General features: G+C 41.6%; 1 protein-coding gene across 5 annotated transcripts in view; it reads right to left on the reverse strand.

The window, feature by feature from the left end:
- DOCK10 (dedicator of cytokinesis 10) overlaps window positions 1-22287 on the reverse strand; it is a 141868-nt gene that overhangs the window by 42525 nt on the left and 77056 nt on the right. For all 5 annotated transcript variants that reach the window (XM_076340893.1, XM_076340889.1, XM_076340891.1 and 2 more), the window contains 12 exons: window positions 20744-20866; window positions 19348-19427; window positions 14120-14307; window positions 13414-13479; window positions 12438-12530; window positions 10427-10550; window positions 10156-10277; window positions 9390-9476; window positions 8753-8845; window positions 6508-6626; window positions 3565-3634; window positions 193-306 (listed from right to left, as the gene is read on the reverse strand). In XM_076340893.1, the coding sequence (XP_076197008.1) occupies window positions 193-306; window positions 3565-3634; window positions 6508-6626; window positions 8753-8845; window positions 9390-9476; window positions 10156-10277; window positions 10427-10550; window positions 12438-12530; window positions 13414-13479; window positions 14120-14307; window positions 19348-19427; window positions 20744-20866 (1279 nt within the window). The remainder of the gene's footprint in view (window positions 1-192; window positions 307-3564; window positions 3635-6507; window positions 6627-8752; window positions 8846-9389; window positions 9477-10155; window positions 10278-10426; window positions 10551-12437; window positions 12531-13413; window positions 13480-14119; window positions 14308-19347; window positions 19428-20743; window positions 20867-22287) is intronic.

Below are 22287 nucleotides of genomic sequence, written 5' to 3' on the forward strand. Positions count from 1 at the left end.
TTCTGAGAAACACGTTATGCCGAGAAACTGTAGCAAGTCTGGTTAAGTCTGTTCTGTTTGAATCACTGCAGGGTATGATTTGTGCAAAGCTCGTACAGGGAAAGAGGAGAGGAGAAAGAGATGCGACAAGTGAGTTTCAGGCAGAAAACCAGTAGTAAAACTCCAAACGTGCTAATTCAAGCTATCATTCACCTTTAAAACCTGTTTCACTGTTACTTGGTCATTTAACTTCAGAAGACCAGTCATATTCTTGGCCAGCTCCTCATGAACAGTCCTTTCTTCAAATGATTTGGTCCTGAACACATACTGAAGAAGAAAGGAAAAAATAAAAATTATCAAAATGCACACTGAAACAAATCTAAAAAACCTCAATAGGAGAAGACAAATTATTTATAAACCACTAACAGCTGACAATCTTTGCTGCCAAAATATCCTGACTGAACAATACACTCACACAGAATGAGTAAGCAGTAACGGCACAGCACTGCTCCCCTACAAAAATCCCAGTTTTAAACACAGCTTCCTGTTGATCGCAGCTTAACGGGAACCAAGAGGAACGTCTGCTTAAAATCAGTGCTACGATTTATTTTTTCAATAGGGCAGAGGAAGCTGACACCTCTAAATTGCCTTTCGAGCCATTGCACCAGGGGAAAAAAAGACTGAGCGAGCAGAGGAAGCACGGAGGGTTTTTCACCCACCTAGTCAGGGCCGCCTTTCACCTGGCTCCTTTCTTCCAGCGGCAACAGCTAGTCAGAGCTGGTAACAACTCTTCGTCCTGAGAGGTGTAGAGCACCCACTGGAGCTGACAGAAGGGGAAAACTATACCCCTTTTAGAAATCAAGCCCTCAAGAGAGGAATTCATCTACCAAGTTGCTCAGAACTCATAAATCCAGTATGAGTTTCATTCAACATTTTAAGCTAATAATTTGGTACTGGGACCCATGACTCCTTCCCTAAAGCAAGAGCTCTGCCAGTGCATCAGTTGGGATGAAATACCTTTTCAATTCAACCAGGTAGGTAAAGGAAAGGAATATCACTTGAAAATATCATATTAATATTCAGCCTTGTTTCCAGAGCAGATGCCGTACCTTCTCCCCATGCAGTTTGACACTTCTGAGTCCCGTTACTTAAGTCAGTGTAATTTTGCGTTATTATTGCATCTGAGTGACTCACACTTCTCAACTTACTTATTCCCCAAACAGCATTTCTAAAATAGGTATTCATTTCCTTACAGATGGAGAAAAGAGATTAACAGTTATTGGCTTTTGACTGCTGCTGGAAATCGGAAAACAGGTTAAATAGACTTTTGGTGTGGCCTCATAATCACCTGTTATTTCAGAGATATTTAGCCGCAATAGGTGTCTACTGCAATTTTGAAAAGTTATTGAGTAGAAGAGGTGTTAATACCCATTTAATTAACTACATTTAAATGTTACATAGGTTATTTATTTTGGAGCCTGAACAGTTCTGCTGGACCTCAGCAGAATTCCTCTGTGCTTAAATCAGAGTACTTGAGACTAAAACGTGACTACTAAGATGCTGAGATGCATCACCTATAAACACATACTTTTGTGAAGTACGAAAGTAAATCCATACCATGGAAATATCAACCAACAGTTGTCAACACTGAAATTAAAACAGTTTTCCCATTTAGTAACCTAACTCCTACCATATTTTCATTATTCTACCCATGAACATGCTAAAGTTTCAGAGTTCATCAGGAATGTATTTGCTTTCACTTTATTCCTCAAGTTAATTTAAAAAAACCCAAGCCCCCCCCCCCCAACTTACATCGCATGTATTACTCAAAATCCACAAATGAGATGTACGTTATGAAAACTACTTGTTGCACAGTGAATCAGAATATCATTACGGCCAGAAGCCCATACAGACATGTGTCACTCATAGCTTCTCTCCATGACTGTGGGGGATCTCTCATTGCTATCGTGACCTCCATTAGCTCTGTCACCACTGAACCAGAGCAGGCCAAGAGACAAAGTGATGGCAATACCTACTTCAATTCTTCTAACAACCTGCAGTTCTCCTCTGTGCTGCTATTTGAAATACGTTTATTAACTTATTTGTGTAACACTCAAAGATATTACAACTTACTCATTACTGATTCATCTAGTAAGACTAGAACAAAATTTTCCAGCCCTCTCTCCTGCAATTAAAAGGGAGAGAAAAAAATAAAGGCAAGTGAAGGGGAAGAATAAAGTCTAACACCCTTAAATGAGGTTCATTTGTCTATTAATTTTTCTGTCCGTGCCCGTAACAGATGTTAATGTGTTCTTCTACTTAAAAACATGCTTCTTCATAAAATTCTCAGCTTATAAAACTGTTACCCAAATACACTATTGATGAGATACTTGCTGGCCAGTAGCATTATTCATACGCATTTAATGGATATGCAATTGATACAGATAACAAGGAGATCGTCTTTAAAAAGGCCACTCCTTTGGCTTTTTAAGTAATACTACAGCTTGCCCGGAACCAAACTCCATTCACAAAACGTATCCATATATATTCTATATATACCTTCTTCTTCAAAACAATAATGGATGAAAAAAGCTGAGTAAACAGGGAGCAGTTACAAGAAGCTGAACTCCACAGACGAGAAAAGAATTTATGTACAATAGCACACACACAGACACAGGACCTTGAAACTAAATCATGACTTAAGAAAATAATCAAAAGCTTAGTTAAAAAGCTATAGCTTCCTAAGAAACATGCAGCCATCTTGCAACCATGAAGAGCACCCAGAAGTACCTCTTCCGTAAAAATTACCACTTGTGGATCCTTTTCAACTACGATGAGGGCAACCCTGTATATGTATAATACAAACGGCCAGATATTTTAAAGTGATAAATCTCATCACAGCCAAGAGGAATGCTGCAAACTGCGAGCAAGCTACATTAAATGACTCTCACTAGTGTCTATCTAGCTGAAGTTTCATGACCTTTCATGTATTTATCTCCCCCCCTTCCCTCCTCTCAAACCCTGCAAGGTGGGAAATTCTCAGTTTAACACCATTTCACAAAGACTGACGCTACGCCTACGCTCCTAGAAGCTCAGTGGAAGTGCATTTGCACGAGTTCTTGCTTCTAAAATGCAAGCTCTGGTCATCAGCCGACCACGGGGAATTGTCCCTCCCACAGCCCAGTACCCTTTAAGAGCGCGCTGCACCTTCCTCCTCCTGTGCTTGCTCAACTTGGTGTCCTATGGAAAGAAAGCTGCACCATGCAGAGGAAACATGAGCAGCCCTTTGTCCTCCTCAGCGGAGCAAGGCTGTGAGCCAGGATGCAGCCGAGTTTGGTGGAGAAGGACGCTCCGTGGAGTGAGAGAGGGGCAGGGTAATTTGTTCAAGGTGACACAAGAAACTTATGGCAGAGGAGGAGAATTGACTCAGCCTCTTCCAAATCTAGTTTCCTAACCAGTCACCCAGCCTACTAGTGGCAGAAAGCTATGATGCAAATGCAGAGAGAAAGCTACAGACAAGCACAACTAAGAGTAAACAGGAAAAAAACCCACATAAAATAGGTAACAGCATAACAGCAATCGTACCGTCACGTAAGAATTGATGCAGTTGTCTAGTTGTTCTTCATGGCACTTAGCAACAATGTTCGTAAGAACCCTGCAAGATTAAAAAAAGAAAAAAAAAATTGAGCTGTTTTGTGTCATAAGGCAGAGAAAGTCTATCTGATGCATCACATTGTTCTGTCATTGTAACATCATTTAAAACAGCCCATGAGGGATGTGATCCAAATGACGAATAGCATGTGCAGAAACTGTCCCACTGGGAAAAAAAACAGTCATTCCTTGGGCCCTCCACTTGCATGGATTGGGCTGTTACATAGGCGTTCATCTAACAAAATGCACCCAGCTTTAACGATTGTAACTGTACTGCCATTACAACAAAAGAAAACTATTAACTAACTAAAGCTTATACAGACCTTGGATGATTAGGAATAAGAAAAACTAGAGTATGTTAATGAAACAGAGAGGCAGAGCCTCTTTCTCTGGGAATGCTACTTGTCAGGTTCTCTCAGATCTTGGTAATTCTGTAAAGCTCTGACACTGTGCTTACGACGGCACTGTTAATCAAAGACAAACACAAGCCTAGGCTCGAGCCCGAGCATGCCCCTCTCCCGCACTGTTTGCCCATAACCTTGGACTCGGCCCCCGCCTGAGTGCCCAAGCGCTCGGGAGCAAAAGGCCGAGCACCGCACCCTCTCGTTACTGCGCAGCAGGGAGAGGCTGGACACTTGGTGCAACCACAGATGCTTCGAGCTTCTGCAGATCCGCCTGGTGATCAGCAATGTGTAAGAAAATTGCCAGGGTCACGCGCCGGCACCCACGCGCACAACCTGAGCTTCTACTAAACAGCAGAGATGGCACTACTTGAGACCAAGCGTTTCAGCACAGTTTTCTCTTCAATTTGTACCTGGGCCATCTTTGTTTGAGATCATCCTGTTTCAGAAAACACAAGGCTGAGCAAGAAGTCTTCTTCAGCTTTCCTCTTGATTATTGGGATCTCACTTTTTCAGGATACTTAATATAGAAAAGACTCTGCAATTTTATAATCTTGTTTTTATGTTAAATGGGGAGGAAACAGTTAATGATTCTCAAATGTCAAAAATTAGTGAACCGTATCTCAAATTCAGGGGTATGCATAATAACAGCATGACTAAAATGGATTATTAATATGCCTGACTGTGGTCCACATACAAGTAGTCATTTTGACTGGCTTGGTGATTTGAGTGTTTTCTGCCAATTCTTATTATTGGATTCAAAAGCTTTGTAAGTCTTTTAAGTCAGTATTTTTCATATATCTCATTTCTTGCCGTTAGTAGGAGAAGTAAAACTTGTAGCAAAACACAAAAGCTATGACAAAATTAGTTGCGTCCATTCCGATCCTTCAGCCTTTATTCTGGTTTGAAATTGAAACGAGTTCTGGCAAAGATGAGACGGAGAAATGACGACGTGACTGGGCCCCCAGACAAGTAAATAACCATGGGAGAGTATAAAAGGAGTAGTGTTCTCCCCAACACATAAGCCAATCTGTGCTCTCATTCTGTTGTTGTTGCTTTTAACATGTTCGACACAAGATGCTTCAAGCTATTCAGAACAAAATACCACGTGTGTATATATAGGACACATCGATGAATGGCACGCACAGCAGACGTGCATATGCCCATTGACATCAACTCTACCGGCACAAAAGCTACCACACATACAAGAAAACCACCGAGAATCCTTCTTTTCTTTTTTTGGCCAGGTGGGTGTAGAGTCAAAATCTGAAGCATGAAAAAATTAACATCCTTCCATTGTTCCATCTAATCGTTAAAACTATTTTTTAAACACCTGCTTCTTCTATAGCATTTCTTTTCCAGTCAGTTAACGGATACTGAAATTCTAGCCTGGGACATAATTCTTCATTCTCTCTATCTAGCCTTAACATCAGTTGATTTGTTGGCCATAAAGGGGTCCCGAACAAAGGTCCGACTGCCTCTCCGCCTTTGAAAACAGTATGCGGTGATGAAATCACACGTTTACAAGGAAAGGTTCTTCTAATCCTAGTGCCTAGGTGTGGTAAAACTGGACTTTGCCCTGCAAGGTGCCATGATCCTTTGATAAAGGATACTGAAACTCTCGCTTTCCAAGGCTAAGATGAGGAATTCCGCTTCCTTGCTCCTTTAAGTTTTCCCAATTAATCTTTCTTCAGGAACTAATTCTGAAGGACAATCCGTGGAAAGAATGAAAATATACCGACAGCAGATTAGTCTAACAGGTGAGGACAGCTGTCATTTTTTTCCTACTAGTTGTATTGTAGTCCCCATGTTTAGCTACTGGCAGAAGTACAACAAAAACACCCACTATGGCCAAAAAAAAAAATGCAATGCAACTTTCTGCCCTCCTGCAGAGACCAATTATAATCTCTCCGGTATTTTTTTTTCCCTGCTGCCCTGATTAACAGCATCAATAAAGACAATTTCATTATGTGAGGGGTGAGAGACTCGGCAAATCATTCCAGCTGTTTGCCTGCTCACTGGAAAATGCTTCCATTGCTCTTCAGTTATTGCCGATATACTCTAATTAAAACAGTGTGACCTGGTTGGTTGTCTCTGCATTGGATGCTGCAAGATACTAAGCTCTTCCTATGCTGAGCTCCACATCCTCAGACCCAAACATAAACCAAAACTGATATTCAGCTTTGTTAGGAAGCACTTAGCTCCTGAAGAATGAGACCTTTACCTACGATTGCCTCAGGGTACAGAGACACGTCCACCATGGTCAATGATCTCCTGGCTGGTATCAGAGTCAGCCACATGATACCACGCTCTTCCATGCGTTATTTGCAGAGCCCTGTGTTAAGGGGGAAGCAGGCACTCTCACCTACTGAAGTCTAAATGTCATAGCCTTTGTAAGAGCAGCTATAATTAGACTAACATCTACATTTGCACTCTAGAGTGAATTCTTTTCCTCATACAGAAAAGATGCCGATACCTGGTCACAGCTGTTGCGACTTCATCATCACTGTTTTGCACCAAAACCCGGAAGAGTTGATTGAGGACTACAGGAAGAAAATTCATAATTACATGGATCTTCTCGATCCTCAGCAAATTCTGTAACGGATGTAAGAAAGAAAATGAGAGATTTCCAATACAAGCAATGAAAGCTGATTACTTGCTTTCCTGCTTCAGCAGGTAAAATGCAGTGCAGCCACCGGTATAATAGCAGTAGGAAAACAGGATGACTAAGTAGAGGATCGGTTCCCCGTGGAGTCTGTTTTAAATACGACCATCAACAGAACCGTAGGTATTGTCCAAATTTCAGAATTCCAGTATTTTGCTCTACCCTGACTTCGGGGGGGGGGGGGGGAGAAACCAAATCAATTTTCATATTTCACTAAGGATACATATGTAAGAGCAATGAAAGAACTTAATTACTATTTTCAAGACATGCATTTCCTAATATTTTTTGGAAAACTCATTCTTTTTATGCAGAGATCTGATAAACAGAACTTGTTGTGGCTAAAATACTTATGTTAAAAGCACATTGGTAAAAAGTAGTATTAACACTCTAACCTGACTGGACTGACATTATATTATCTTCTCTGATCAAGGAGGATATTAAGCTTTTAATTAAAAAAAACCAACCCGCCTTTGAATTCCTCCTAGTTTTTCATTTCAGCCATCTCCAAATCATTCCAGAATTTCTTCAAAGGTATTAGTGTTTTACAAATAAAAGCAAAATACTCTGGGGAAAATTACTTATTCCCTGGTTATATCGTACAGTTGATCCCTTGTGGCATACAACTTTGTCTCTATTTTCTAAAAAAATTACTGAAATCTTTTTAAAAGGTGAACTACAAACAGCAAATAAAGACGAGTCAGTTCTGGTAGTTCAGGTAACTGACTTACTGTCTAGAAGGTTGTGAAGCTTTTACAGATTCCCAAACTTTGTCCAATATGCTCAATGGCTTCCCAAAAAATAATAGTTAAGGACTTCATTCTGTAGAGGTATAACCTCTAAATAACACTGATGCTTTGATTTTTTAAAACATCCCTCAATAATTTCTTTAAATCAAGACATTATTTAAAAACAAAGCAACTCCTTCCAGGTCTACCTGCGTCTATCAACAAAAGTAGTAGCCACCTTCAGGGACTTGCCCAGAGAACTGCCATGATTTAGTGGAACTTATTGTTTGCTTATTAAAGCAAAAATTGCTTCCCAAGCAGCTTTATAACATCTGATTAAGGTACACTCAAACAGGAAAACATTAACAACGAAGGAAAGGGGGAAAGCACCTACATGACAGTAACATCTAAACCCCAAAACACTTATTAGATTTTACAGACTGCTAAAAGGAAAAATAATAAATGAAAGTTATATGTACGATGTTTTAGAGCTAGTACTGCGGAAGAGCGTCACAGCTACCCTTCAGCCTTCTTGCTTATCTTCCCGTTAAAGTTCAGTAAGCAGATTGCAAAGCCAGAACTGAATTTCACCATTCACGAACAGGTAAAGAATCATGGCCCTACATTTACCTGCTGCTCTTCTAATTTCCTTGTTATACTCCTCCCTTCTCACAGCTTTTGACCTCTACTGAATACAGTCACATTTAATGCAGTTCTTGCTTATTCATTTCATCTCTGCGGAAAGGGTATGTTCCTTCCGATTTCAGAACTTGACAGGCAACAAGCACCCTTGATTTACACATGCAAAATACCCTAAACAGCCCTTTGCAGAGCATCCAGGTCTTTAGAGTGAAAGTAAGAAGAGCCAGGCAGGAGGTAAGCATACCAAGTATCTAAGGCAAGAACGGACTAGCGGGAATACTGCAGCTCTACAGGCTACTGCTCCTTTTCCCGGACGTTCCTAGAGCAACATTACACCATCCTTTAACAGGATTTGAGGCTTGTCATAGGCTGGATTATCAAAGTTGATGGGGCAGATGCAGCCATGCTCTAAATGAGAAGGGATGAGAGACAGCTCTGTGACCAGTAACGCATCTGTCACATCATGTTTAGAGGGCATGGTGGTGTTGGGTTGGCGGTTGGACTCGATGATCTTAGAGGTCTTTTCCAACCTGAATGATTCTATGATCAAGTAGTCTAACTGGAGTTGTCACAGACCCATTGCCTCCTGGTAAGTCTACGCCATGTTTAGAATTGTGCAGTGATGGATCAGTTGAGAGAAAGCCCTAAATACAATTTTATAGCACACTTCGTGCTGCAGGTTACTTTACCTTACAAGAATTGATGAAGTTTGAGGTAGGAGGCTGGGACAGATCCTTTTCCCTTTCTTGGCACTGATGGAAAAAGTTATTCAGGTATGGATCCTAAAATGATAAACATTCACATTAATGTATGTTATAGAAAGGATTAGAATTCAGCTCCATAAATCGGTTACAGCAACCACCTGTGATACCAAAGGACACACTTGGTCCCTACCGCCTTAGACATAAGACACGCAAAGACAGATCAACTTATTTAGCCCAACCCATTGGCCAGCACAGCTTGCCAATTGTAACTTATTTCTAGGTGCTTTGACCACTCTTTTTTCAATGTTGTGAGCGACTGATTTTTTCCTCACAATCTAAGGGATTACAATGGCCAGATTTTTTTTTTATTCCTGGTGTTTACAATTTATTTTCTTGCTGTTTAAACTGATATTCCACGATTTTTCTGTTGGTATAATCTTAAATAATTCATATTTTTCCTTAAAGTGTGTATTCCATCATTGTCATCTTGCCCTTCTACACTCAAAAAACCTTTAAATGTTAGAGAAACAAATTCCTACAAGATTTTAAGACATCCTTCAAACATTCCTTGACACTTTTTGCTTGTAAGCAGGTAACAGAGCTAAGAGGAAATTTGGCTTACCTGAGTATTTATTGTTGATACAACAAAAGTAGAGACTTTGAAAAGTGGTTTCCCACTATCTACCCATTTTACATCACCGCCGATCTGCTATTAAAACAAAAACAACAACAAGAAGTTTCCCACTTATTCCCTACTTATTCAAGTCCGCATCAAATTTTCACTGCATAGCTTTGCACATGCACGTGCATGAACCGTGCTGGCTACTGTGCTTTCACAACCACAGAATTACTGCAATATAAACCCACTTTTCGGCACCAGCCCACGAGCGTTATCATTGAAGGGACCAGCTCGCTGCCGCACCCTGTCCTCACGACAACAGTAAAACAAACACGAGGAGGCAGAAATAATCCAAACTGGACAGGATCAGTGGGAAAATATGGTATCACACCACAAAACTGGAGAATGAGTCATGACCATGGATCACGTCAGCTGGAGAATGCATGTCATGTGGCCTGAGTTTGTGAAAAGAGTTCTTTTTGACCACTCATTCATGTTTTGGAGAAGTTATGTATAATACCGTAGAATACACAGTTATAAAATACGCTTTTTCCATATACCCCTGTGAATCAGCAACATACGACTCTCAGTCCAGTGGTACATACATTAGTTTATATACTCAATGATATGCACATGAATATTCTAAAACAGATACCCTATTTATCGTTTACGCTTCCAGGTAAGTGCAAATGCAAAGCTGATCTCGTGTAAAACGTCTGCAAATAAATGCTCCGCGCCATTTGAACAGTATGAAAGTATGAATTAATACCTTTCCACTAGCTGGTTCTTGAAGGCTCAAGTAATTGGGAGGCAGACTGCTTGCCACCGGCACGCTGTGCTCTTGGGAAGCTAACTGGGCATCTTTCAACAAAGGAAGCCACGCGTATCCCACTGTGCACGAGAACAAATCAATATGACTCTGGAAGAACAAGCTTCTCAAGTTCAAAGGAAGACAATAATATCCAGCCAGAAATTCTGCAAGCCTTATTTGAACGTACATCATTTATATTTATAATTGAAAATAATTCTACTACAGGTACCTGGTGTTTCCAGAGCCTCTTTCTTTTTGGCATTAGCTTTTGCATTTATGTCACAGGTGACATGATAAAATGAAAACAGAATGTGGTGTTTCTTATGGAGTTGAGTGGGAAGTTCAATTTTCACCTGAAATGTAAAATGTTACACCTCACTTTAGTTTAAAAATCGATTAAACCAGGCATCAGAGATGGTCTAAATGAGTGACATCTCTCTCTACACAGAGGTCTGAGTACAGCCTGCCTTTACTGGGTAATGTTTGTCTGCATGGGTAATAGATGCTCTCTTAAGGAAATTGTTTAGGATGATCATCCACCACTTTTACTTAAAATAGCTTTTTTCCTCTCTGTCTTGTGGATGAATATTTGCATTTATGATGAAAGAGTGTAAGATGAAAGAGGACAGAACTAAAGAGTGATGGACCCTGCTTAGAAGTGATCACCTGCGCTCTAGCAGCCATAAATAGCCACCACCATTCTCTCATTTTCAGGATGACCAAAACCAAAACCGACATCTCTGCTACTGCTTCACCATCATTTCATGGCAAAGACCAAGTAATATAGGCTGACACAAAAATAAACTTTTATTTACGATTTCTGCTCAGTCTTAAATCCCATATCATGCCATCCATGAATCCCTACAGATTGGGTTTGAGGTATTATTAACCTATTGGAATAAAAATACAAAGTAATCAAAACATGTTACCATAGGAACTAATAAAAAAGACCCCTTGCCCTTGGGAGCTATGATGAAGTTTACCCAAGCTAATCCCGTGATTAAAGTAAGGTTTAGAAATTGTTGATAATGGTTCCAGTGTTAAATCAGCTTATGGTTAAAAATCTAATACCATAAACATAGATATGAAATGGGCGTTTATATGTGGAGATTAAGACAACTTTTTGATAACATACTACATTCTTTTAAAGACTACGCTTGCTGTACTAGGAACATTGAGGACAGGTGCACACATCTTCCAGCCAAATCAGCTATTAGGATCTGAATTCAGCTCTTTGTTCAAGTTGAAAGCAATCTGCCCAAACCAGATGGCTCACTAGCATCACATGAAGGACATTTTCAGATGTGTTAAAAGCCAAAACACTGCTCGCAAAGGAGTAGCGGGGGGTTCAAGATCTCTGAAGATGTAATGCTTTAAGTTCCACCTCAGTTCCTAAACGTTGAATCTTAAAATTGATACTTCACATGTAGTTGTACATTAGCTGCTGGTCTTGCCCCTGCCATTTTATCAAAGTAAATTTTAGCTGAAAAAGGAAGTTTTTCCAAGATCGAGCCAACAGTTTGGAAAATGCTGGCTATATACTAACGCTCTTTGCCAGCCTTATCACTACACATAAAGCAGTAGCGGAAAATCCAGAACAGACACGTGACAGTCCCAGGCTGTCAAACACACTAGTCACTGAAAGGGTGAAATTAAGTTCACCTGCAGAAAGCCTGGGGAATCAGTACTTGGTGTTGGTGAAACATAAAGATGCATGAGCGACTACCCTTTGGCAAAGGCCAACGTATGAACTCTATTCTACACCTGCATCCTCAAAAGCACCAGCTAAATGACTGGCTGCAGCCACTACGCGTCACCGTACATTCCGTTCAGACCACCACATCAACAAAAATGCCCCAACGCAGATCTTGTATCTCAGAGGGGGATTTGTTCTGACCTTTGGCTCCACCCTTCATCGTAACGTTTACTGTTCCCATTAAATTCAGAGATGCAGCTGGACCCTTAATGTAATCCAGACATGCATTTTAGAGAGCTAGACTGTTCCTAATTAATTCTACAGCATCTTAACTGTACTCAGAACATCTTACAAAAGGAAGGATTCACTGAGTTGATTTAAGAAAAAAAACCCCAAACCTGAGACTGTGTGTAAATCTACATAACACGGGCCCATCCAGATACACAAGCAATTGTAACAGAAGTATTCTCTACACATATTTTTCTGTCTCATTGGCAAACATGTGGGATTGGCAGACATTTAATGAAAGAAAAAGCAGACTGACCTCATCATAGAAATCAGGATTCTGGGAATGATGTAGCACAGCGGTGTAGGCTGCCGTTGTAAATAACGGTCCACCTGGCTTCCCATAAATACACTGATAAAAGTAACATGCTTCAATTACATTGTGAAATTCTGCTGAGGATACTAGTCTTGGTATATCTAATATGCATGTACATCAAAAACAGTATCATGAAAGATTTATAATTACTTTGATCAAATATTAAAAGAAATATTTTAAGTGCTCAAACCTGCTATTTTTTATACACACTTCCAGTAAAAGTCCATTGATTCTGTGAAAATTACCCTACCCACTACTAAGCAATGCAGACTCCTTAGACGACTTCCTCACTGTTATCAATTTCAGAGTCTTCTGCAAAAAGCTTTACAAAAGCTGTTTCACTTTTATGCAGTTCAATACACAATACAATGCCTTTCCTGACTTTTCAACGTTACAAAAGCTACACCAGTTAACAATCTCCTTGCTGGCAGAGTACAGTCTGGAGGCTCTTGATTACTGAGTGATAGCAACTGTATTTACTGGGGGGGAAACTACAGTACAACAATACTACGCAATAGCTCTTGGTCAACAAGAGTTGACCAAGCAAAGTTAAGAATTAAGTCTAAGGTTCTTCTAATTTTGTGCCTCACTCTTTTCAATCAAGTGTCCTGAGCTCAGTGAGAAATGTAGGGTAAATGGTAAATTTTAGAATAAGCAAGTTGCACTGTAAAAAATGGTTAAGTTTTGTAATATTGTCTTTCCCCTCCACCAGTCACAAAGCCAGCACTGCAAAACGGCACTGTGAGCTGGAATCGTCACGAGCAGCTGGGATCAAACAGAACCACAGTGCAAATGTAGAAGGATGCATGACAACATTCACTCTTTAATTGTTCTGGGTTAGTATAGCCCCGATTCCTGGGCTTTATAAGTAGTGTCCTCAGAAACACTGTTCTCTGAATACACTCTTGTTGTGGCTCACCTTCAGTGGCTTCGCTCCTTCTTCATCAGAGCTTTTAAATTCAATGCACACTGTTATATTCCGTGCCTGAAAAGACAGGAACATATTAAAGCTTAGATCAGAAATGGGGTACCCATAAAAACACAGGCAAACTATAAGGGCTGAAATAAGCTCTTTTCAAAATCTAGGAGAAACATGCAGATGGTGTATCAACGTTGAAAATGCCTTTAAGTCACAGTGGTATCACTAGAAATAATATTTCCAGGAAGAACTGGCAAAACGCAAGCCAGGCCTCAAATTGACTATGTAGAAGCAGATTATAAAGTGACCAGCACTTACCTGTGTCTTGTCCTTAATTAATTTTCAGTCACCATGAAAACGCAAGTAGTACTCAAGTTTCATTTAAGAACTACAAATAGTATCCAGATTAATTTTACCTGCCCACATCCTTTCATTAAAATACAGCCCTTCCGAAAACTGTGAAAGAGCTATTACCACATTCTCTCTCTTTGAATCACTGATACAACTTAAAATTAATCCACAGATGCATTTCATTAAAACTGTACCAATGTTTTATGATTGCAAAAATTGAAAAAGATCAAAAGCCAAGTCAGGGACTCGCATCACCATTTCCCCCTCCTTTATGCTGAGTACTCCCTTCATTTCAGCGAGAGCTCACGCAGTACGCTGCTACCCAATGTTGGCCTGAATTGGTCGCATACTGTACCTTGTTGAAGTATTTTTGGCTATCATACTTGAGGTGTTTTGGGTATATGTATATTTGGTTCTTGTATACTCTGTAAGGTCGAGAATATTTTGTTGATTCCTGTACAAACTCCTCAACCTCCACTGTAGGTTGATGCTCCTTTATGTCATTAAATGGCTTGATTGGAATAAAAGACGAAGTTACACAGTCTTCAAAAGAACAGAAAAGAAAGCCGTCACATATAATGTTTGTTTTTACGGTCTTACTACTAAGAATAAGTAATATTGAGATGGAACAAGTAAAATCCTGCCTTAACTTGCAAAGAGTAAGTAATGCTGAGATGCAACAGGTCAAATCCTGCCTTAAATTGCATCCATGTTACCTCAGAACAATTACAATATATCATCCTTAAATGGTTTACCTCACTTAAATTGAACAGTACAGCACTGAAAACCTCTTTTGACACACACAGCATTTGATGGCATAACAGCACCATTGGTACACGGACAGTTTCAACAGAATATACTGAAGTGATGCTGTTTCTAATTAATTTTACAGCTCAATATCTCATTTAAGTTTTTCTATTATCTAATAACATCGTAAATGAAATGAAGAAACAAGTAGTGCAGAACTAGATTAAATATATGATGCAACTGGGATAACTGAAATCTGATCAAGAAACAGAAGATGAAAATAAGCACTCTGTCACCCAGGCAGGGAGAGATTAAGAACGGATAGAGTATACTCTGCCTGTGCCATTAAATCAGTGAGACATTTTAAATTCAGCATGGAGAACTCAAGGGCTGTTTGCACAAAAGCAGCTGAGAAGGGTCACCAACTTAGGGATGTCCCGAGCTATTTCTGGGAAAAGCAATCTGAAGGTCCTGCCTACAAATTCATTCCTCAAACCCTAGAATAATCCACAGGAAAAGCCTACCGATTTGTGGTGAGGAAGCTGAAAGAAGCTGGTGATCCCTCGTATACGCTATGCCCAATTTTACTTCCTTCTAAATTAGCACAAGAGGGAATTGCCAGCTTCAGGATAGTGCAGGTTTCTCTTTGCTTTCTTTCAAATAGACGCTGAAAACTTTCTTCCCAGCCTGCTGCCCACCAAAATATGAATGCGTCTGATTGACTTGTACACCCGGCCAACAGATGTAGCTCCTGAACCAAGCTGGAAAGATCCATGTATGAAAACTTTTGTCCTTCCCAATCAAAATTAGCAGCATTAAAAGGGAACAGCTAAATTAAATCACTTGCATTTGTCAGCCAGAAGCGACCACTGCCTGCTGTAAAGAAGCCTTGAGAAGGTTTATTCTTCCCAGCGCCAGCAATAGTTCCCTGTAGATGATCACGCATATTCCTCTGTTGGTCAGTGGAGATACTCAGGGTCACATACAAACTTTTGAAGGTTTGCTCTTCTGCCACTAACATTCCCAGTACTTGGGAGACTCTGCTCACTGCTCTTGGCCTACGAAGCTAAGACAGGCAGCTTTCTGTTTGGGCAAATCTCAGGCAACCCATCTTAATATATGAGGATGCGTTGTGTCTTATAATTTGGCCAGCTGCCCCTCAAACTTGCTTTATAAGCATTCTGATTGTGTCCATTTTTGAACATCATTAACCTTGTTTTTCATTAGAGAAATCCGGGGACCGACCCAAGGAGCAGAATGCAGTGCCACGGCCTCTCTGCAGAGGTCTTTCTGTGCCCTCTGCACACTGCAATTCCAGTAGCCCGTAGAAAATCCACAGGGAAATAGAAATAGCATTGAACTGAACGCAGAAAGGGGAGTAAGTAATAAATGAAGTTTTAAAATACCAATAGCTCAGATAGGAGAGCAGCGATAGCCTGCAGACTGCGAGAAGAGGCAGTGATAAGAGGAAGAAGCCAGCTGGAAAAATGAAGGCTCCTGCAGCCAGTTGTGAAGGTCTGGTCTCTCTGTGCCTCACTTCCATTGCACAGACATGCGCACGGAGGCAACGGCCCAGTTTGCTGCCAGCTGCATGGCTCTTGGCTACAAGCTACTCTCCGTGACTGCCCTCCACAAGAACAGAGCCTCACAGTTCGGGGTTTTAATGGGTATTTCAGAGGGGAAAGCAGGAGATGTAGCAGCAACAGTACCTGCTGCTATTGCCAGCTTCGGGGCCCCGACCTTCCAGCGCAAAGGACAACAAGCAGGGACCACGCAGCACGGGTGGGAGCTTCAGGAAGCTTTTTCTCCCTTCCCCTATGCTAGAGCTACGTGAGTTTGGCTTCCCCCCATGCAGCAGAAAAGGCAGAAGTTTTGTTTCAGGTCAAACACTGTCAGACAACATCCCGTGATACACCACTGGCTCCAGCTCTTGTTGCAGCTATAGTAAATAAAGTCTTATAAAAACAAAGATCTACTTCTGTTGTGTAATGCAAATTGATGCTCATGTGAAGCAGGGTGGTGTTGGTCCCTAGAGACGCAATCGTACCGGCAAATTCTTGACAAGATCTTTGGCCAACTTCCTTTTCAATGGCTTTTCTTGGCAATAAAGGATTTTAGCACTAGCCTAGCATGACTTACTTTGGGTGGGAAGGAGGTGTTATAACAGAACTGCTTACTGCTATTACAAGGCTTCCTTCAGAGCTGGCTGAAGTCAAGGAGAGTTTTCATGGAGATTTTAATGAATCCTACCTACAGCATGGAAGTTTTCTGATACAGTTTTTAAATTATATTTTACAGCCTTATTCAGAGTAAGACAAATTTTCCCCAAGCCAAAGAAATGTTTAAGCCGTTACTCTTTAGAATCATAGAATCATAGAATAGTTTGGGTTGGAAGGGACCTCTAAAGGCCATCTAGTCCAACCGCCCTGCCGTGGGCAGGGACATCTTCAACTAGATCAGGTTGCTCAGAGCCCCGTCCAACCTGACCTTGAAGGTTTCCAGGGATGGGGCATCCACCACCTCTCTGGGCAACCTGGGCCAGTGCTTCACCACCCTCAGCATAAAAAATTTCTTCCTTACATCTAGTCTAAATCTACCCCCCTTCAGTTTAAAGCCATTCCCCCTTGTCCTGTTGCAACAGGCCCTGCTAAAAAGTTTGCTGCCACCTTTTTTATAAGCCCCCTTTAAGTACTGATAGGCTGCAATAAGGTCTCCCCGAAGCCTTCTCTTCTCTAGGCTGAACAACCCCAACTCTCTCAGCCTTTCTTCATAGCAGAGGTGTTCCATCCCCCTCATCATTTTCGTGGCCCTCCTCTGGACCTGCTCCAACAGGTCCGTGTCTTTCTTATGCTGAGGGCTCCAGAGCTGGAGGCAGTGCTCCAGGTGGGGTCTCACCAGAGCAGAGCAGAGGGGCAGAATCCCCTCCCTCGACCTGCTGGCCACGCTTCTTGGGATGCAGCCCAGGATAGGGTTGGCCTTCTGGGCTGCGAGCGCACATTGCTGGCTCATGTCCAGCTTTTCATCCACCAGTACCCCCAAGTCCTTCTCAGCAGGGCTGCTCTCAATCCTTTCATGCCCCAGCCTGTATGGATACCGAGGGTTGCCCGATCCAGGCATGGGACCTTGCACTTGGCCTTAAACCTCCTGAGGTTCACACAGGCCCACTTCTCGAGCTTGTCCAGGTCCCTCTGGATGGCATCCCGTCCCTCTGGTGTGTCGGCCACACCACTCAGCTTGGTGTCATCTGCAAACTTGCTGAGGGTGCACTCGATCCCACTGTTTATGTCATTGATGAAGATATTAAACAGTACCGGTCCCAATACGGACCCCTGCGGGACACCACTCGTCACCAATCTCCATCTGGACATTGAGCCATTGACCACTACCCTCTGGATGTGACCATCTAACCAATTCCTCACCCACCGGACAGTCCACCCATCAAATCCATACCTCTCCAGTTTAGGGAGAAGGATGTTGTGGGGGACCGTGTCCAAGGCCTTACAGAGGTCCAGATAGAGGACGTCTGTAGCCCTTCCCGTGTCCGCTGATGTAGTCACTCCATCAGAGAAGGCCACTAGGTTGGTCAGGCGGGACTCGCCCTTGGTGAAGCCATGCTGGCTGTCTTGAATCACCTCCCTGTCCTCCATGTGCCTTAGCATAGCTTCCAGGAAGATCTGTTCCATGATCTTGCCAGGCACAGAGGTGAGACTGACTGGCCTGTAGTTCCCCGGGTCTTCCTTTTTTCCCTTTTTAAAAATGGGGGTGATGTTTCCCCTTTTCCAGTCAGTGGGAACTTCCCTGGACTGCCACGACTTCTCAGATACGATAGATAGCGGCTTCGCAACTTCATCCGCCAGTTCCTTCAGGACCCGCGGATGGATCTCATCGGGTCCCATGGACTTGCGCACCTTCAGGTGCCTTAGATGGTCTCGAACCTGATGTTCTCCCACAGTGGGCGGCTCTTCATTCTCCCAGTCCCCGGCTTTGCCTTCTGCGCAAGGCAAAGTGAGGGAATTTTCATTGACTTTCCACAGGAACCAGGCACTTTACTAGCACATACCCTTTAAAGCCAGACATTCAGTTGGCCACAGTGCACACCGAGTCAGGTAACAGTACAAGGCCCAAGCTGCTTTGGAGCATTTTGCCTACTCCGAGCTATCAGTTTCTTTTAATTTCAAAAATAAAAATTGCTTTTGAAATGTTACTGAAACTATTTTTTTATCCAATACCATATGAAGATGGTATAAAGACGTGTGATGATAGACTTCAGAGGAATTCAATGGTCCTGAGCTTTTTGCAACAGTGGGTCACAGAACTGTGGCCCTTGAAACAGAAACTTTAAAAAGAGATAAAAGGATCCAGTTAGAGGCATCCGTCTTAGCAGTTGCTGCACTGATGCCAGAATGGCCTCTGAATGAAGTCCTCCATCTAGTCTGCATTCTTGAGACCTGCTGCATGCCCCATACGTGCTAGTTCACAGAGGATATGAGCGTCACAGCCCATCAACAGTGCAAGGCTATTAACCTCAAGCTACAGACGTCCACTCAGCTCTTTGGCCTAATCCCTTAGAAACCAAAGAGTGGTCCTTGGACTTTCATCACGTGTGGATTCAGCATGTTGTGTTCCGTACTGCTGGGGCATATCTGGCCAGGTACAGGACGTAACAAAGACCGGTGTAATTCAATGAAAACAAATCAAAAACACTCCCCCGCATACATTTTTCTATACAACAATGGACACTTCTACCAGAACTGTCTCAAGGCAGCAATTATGGCTGGAAAGCCTATGACAATGTCCTATTTAATTATAATAATTAATTATAAAGTGGAATCGTACTTGGATGTTCCAAAGGAACACAATCAACTGCAATCTCCAAACAGCCAGGTATAGTCTGTATTTTGCTAATCTTCTCTGCTCTGCAATGACAGAAATGAAAACATTTTAGAAAATTAGAACAAGGGAGGTGAGACCCATCATAGGAATTAATCTAAAATGAAAAACAGACCCTGATTTAAGATACAAATATATATTAAGCACATTTAACATACACCTATTGGCTATTAAACTCAAATCAAGTGCAACAGCAGGGTAGAAACATGGTTTGTTTTGGGTTTTTTGTCTGGTTTTTTTGTGGTTTTTTTTTTTTTTCCTTTCTTGGCCTCATTCCTGCCTCCTCTTTGCAAGCAATTTATAGCATATTTTGTAGAAGAGGAAGAAACTGATGAACCAAACCTTATGAGAATTAGCTTACCCACTTTTTCTTTCTAAAATCTGATTCAGATGTTCTCTAAAAGGAATTCAATGACCACTGGGACGAGAGGAGTTCACAGCATCATGGCTTCTGCAAGTGCCATGCTGAAAAGGGACGAAGACATATTCCTTGTGCCCAAGCAATTTGGAAGTGCCAAAACTGTGATGCTAAATTCCTTTTATCTAGGAGATGCTTTAGACAGACAAACCCAGCAGAGGCGACTCTAATAAGAGTGGTGAGAATTTCAGTAAAGTTTTCAAACCAGTAACAGTAAGGCGGCACAAGAGATTAAGGGCCTGATCCCATCCCTGTAGTTGACATTAAATCCTTCTATGATGTGATATTATATAAATGGAACAGGAGAAGTTAATTAGATTAATTCATTTCTAGGCACATTTAGAGTAGAAGAGACAGGAAGAAATTCATGGTTCAATTCTCATGTCACTTATCCAGTATAAACAAAGACTCTGCTCTAGAATTAACCTGATTTACACCTGTGTGGAAGACTATCCACCCAAACTGCTACTCGCTAATTTACGCACAAACATTTAGAGAAGTTTTTTCGTTCCAATGTCCACTCTGCAGTTTGTCATGGAGACGCAAACAAACAAAAGCAAGGAGTGGGGAAACGATTAAACAATTTCATTTTTCTTTCTCCTTTTTTTTTTTTCTTTTTTTCCCCTGAGATAATGTTCTCTTGGTTACTTCACCTGCATCTCCCCTGATGGAAGCTAATTTAAGGAATCACTATCTTTAGGTTATAACAACATTTATTAATGTGCCAAATGACATTTCCGTTTTCCTGGAAAGTCCAACCTAAAGCACTCTTTGGCAGGTAATAGGCTAATGTGAAAAACACTAATTTAATATGGCCACTTTGGCACACTGTGTTAAATGAAGAAAAAAAGCTGTGAAAACTATTTTGCACAGCTTTACAAAGCTTTTATTCCTTCTCAAACCAAATTAAAAACTGTTCCTTACCTTCTGTATTCTGCTATTAGTTTAATCAAATCTTCCATGGAAATCTTATTACTTTCTTGCCTGAATAAAGGTGAGAATCGGGAGTCTCTGTCAACATTTCCCTGATTATCTTTAAACACTGGTCTATAAAGAAAGAAAAATGACATGTTTATAAACACTCCCCCATATATATATATTTGAACATCTGAAATTGTCATGTAATCTTTTCACAAGGTTATGGCATGAATTCTTACACAAATTCAAGGGTTTCCTGCAGAGCTTCACACAAGGCAGCTCTTCCGAGCTGTACATTTGCAGGAGCATAGGCCATTTCACTTTGCTTGCACGTGCAGTCCCAGCCCTGCAAAGACTTAAGACCTTGTTTAATCTTACACGGCGCAGACAGTCCCCGCTGACCTCAGAGGTGCAGCGTGACTGCTCACAGTTCGCCGTTGTTGGGGTTTCACGCTAGAACAGATCACCGTCTAGTTCAGCATCCACCGTTTTTTTTTTCCCCCCCTCTTCTGTAGCTAAGTCTCACTTGAGAAAGCTGGAAGCGTACAGCACCCCACCGGAGCCAGCCCTCCGCTCCCACCCACCCCTCCATCGCCCTGGCTGCAAGGCTGCCTTCTCCAGCCTCTCGGCAAGCTCCTGGGGCAGCCCCAGAGAGGCCGTCCCTGGCTGAGAGCCACTACCCCTGAGCCTGACTGGGACTTTACCGTCTTGCTCACACATCAAGGACGTGACTCCTCACTTCAACAAAGAGACTGACTCCTTATTTCAAGGAAGCATTTTGAAGAATTCTTTACATCAATACCGTCCAAGAAGTTAGTATCCAATGAAAACCATGATAATTTTAAACAACAGAAATCATAGCAAGATGTCAAATCCCAACCGCTACATCTCACCATGTAAAGAAACGTATGCTTTTGCAGATCCAGGTTAGAGACCTCTACTGAATCTTCCTACGCATTAAATCTGTTCTGTGTCCTCCAGGAGCATGACACCAACTCACTGGGGCTTAGCTTTCCTTCAGAAAACAAGTTTGTGGAGCATCGACTATATTTTTGGTGAACCAGCTACAAAGTGCCAAATGAAATGGAAAAAAAAGGATGGCTGGGAACAATAAGTATCAGCTGTTGTGCGCACAGGAAAACATCCCCAGATATTTCCATTCCTGCTCATTGACACTTGCAAGATTTAATTAAGACATTCCAGTGCCCTTTGTATATCCCCAAGGGTCACACACGCTGGCTGGACTGGATAATGTAAGAGCTATCCAAATTAATGAACCTTGGATTCAACTGTAGTATGCAAAAACATTGCTTAACAAAAGTAAAATGTTCTTGACACTAAGTGCTGTTCTGTGAATCATTTGGCCAATCTTGCTTCCTTAATTTACTTCTCTGTTCCACTGCCAGCGAGAAGAAGAATTGATGCCAGCACAAATTGTTGCCAGATGCAAAATAATGGAGTAAACCTTTGGACGAGGATCCCAAGGATAAGTATAAATGCATCATGTCTTAACTTAATTAACGAGAGAAGCACCACTATTTCATTTCTTT

The sequence above is a fragment of the Aptenodytes patagonicus genome, chromosome 6 (genome assembly GCF_965638725.1).
Source record: "Aptenodytes patagonicus chromosome 6, bAptPat1.pri.cur, whole genome shotgun sequence".
Lineage (NCBI taxonomy): Eukaryota > Metazoa > Chordata > Aves > Sphenisciformes > Spheniscidae > Aptenodytes > Aptenodytes patagonicus.